The 290-nt window shown below is 38.6% G+C and overlaps 1 protein-coding gene across 1 annotated transcript in view; it reads right to left on the bottom strand.

Annotated features, from left to right (window-relative positions):
- LOC119593033 (tyrosine-protein phosphatase non-receptor type 4-like) overlaps positions 1-290 on the bottom strand; it is a gene marked incomplete at its 5' end in the record, with an annotated part of 330,438 nt that overhangs the window by 151,162 nt on the left and 178,986 nt on the right. The window contains 1 exon segment of the mRNA XM_037941929.1: positions 46-112. Within this exon segment, the coding sequence (XP_037797857.1) occupies positions 46-112 (67 nt within the window).

Here is a 290-nt window from a genome sequence, read left to right as displayed (position 1 = left end):
CATTAAGCCTTTACCGAGATCCCCAAACAGGCTCCAGATACTCACATGTTCCCAGGCTCTTTGTCCTGATGCGCAGCTGTTTCTTCACGGGTTTGAGCGGGTCCAGCCACCTCTGTCGGGGAGATACGAGCATAAATTTAGATTCTTTTCTTTTACGGAATATAAATATATCCAGGTTGAAAGAACGTATAGACTACTGGCTAAACATGTACTAAAGATAATTGAAAATCATTAGTTAAAAATTCACGATTCTATAGAAAAAATCTAGACTAATCTCATTCATTCCTTTT

This window comes from Penaeus monodon, chromosome 31, assembly GCF_015228065.2.
Source record: "Penaeus monodon isolate SGIC_2016 chromosome 31, NSTDA_Pmon_1, whole genome shotgun sequence".
Classification (NCBI taxonomy): Eukaryota; Metazoa; Arthropoda; class Malacostraca; order Decapoda; family Penaeidae; genus Penaeus; species Penaeus monodon.
Note: the sequence above shows the minus strand (reverse complement) of the source record. Positions and strands in the feature narration are given on the sequence as shown.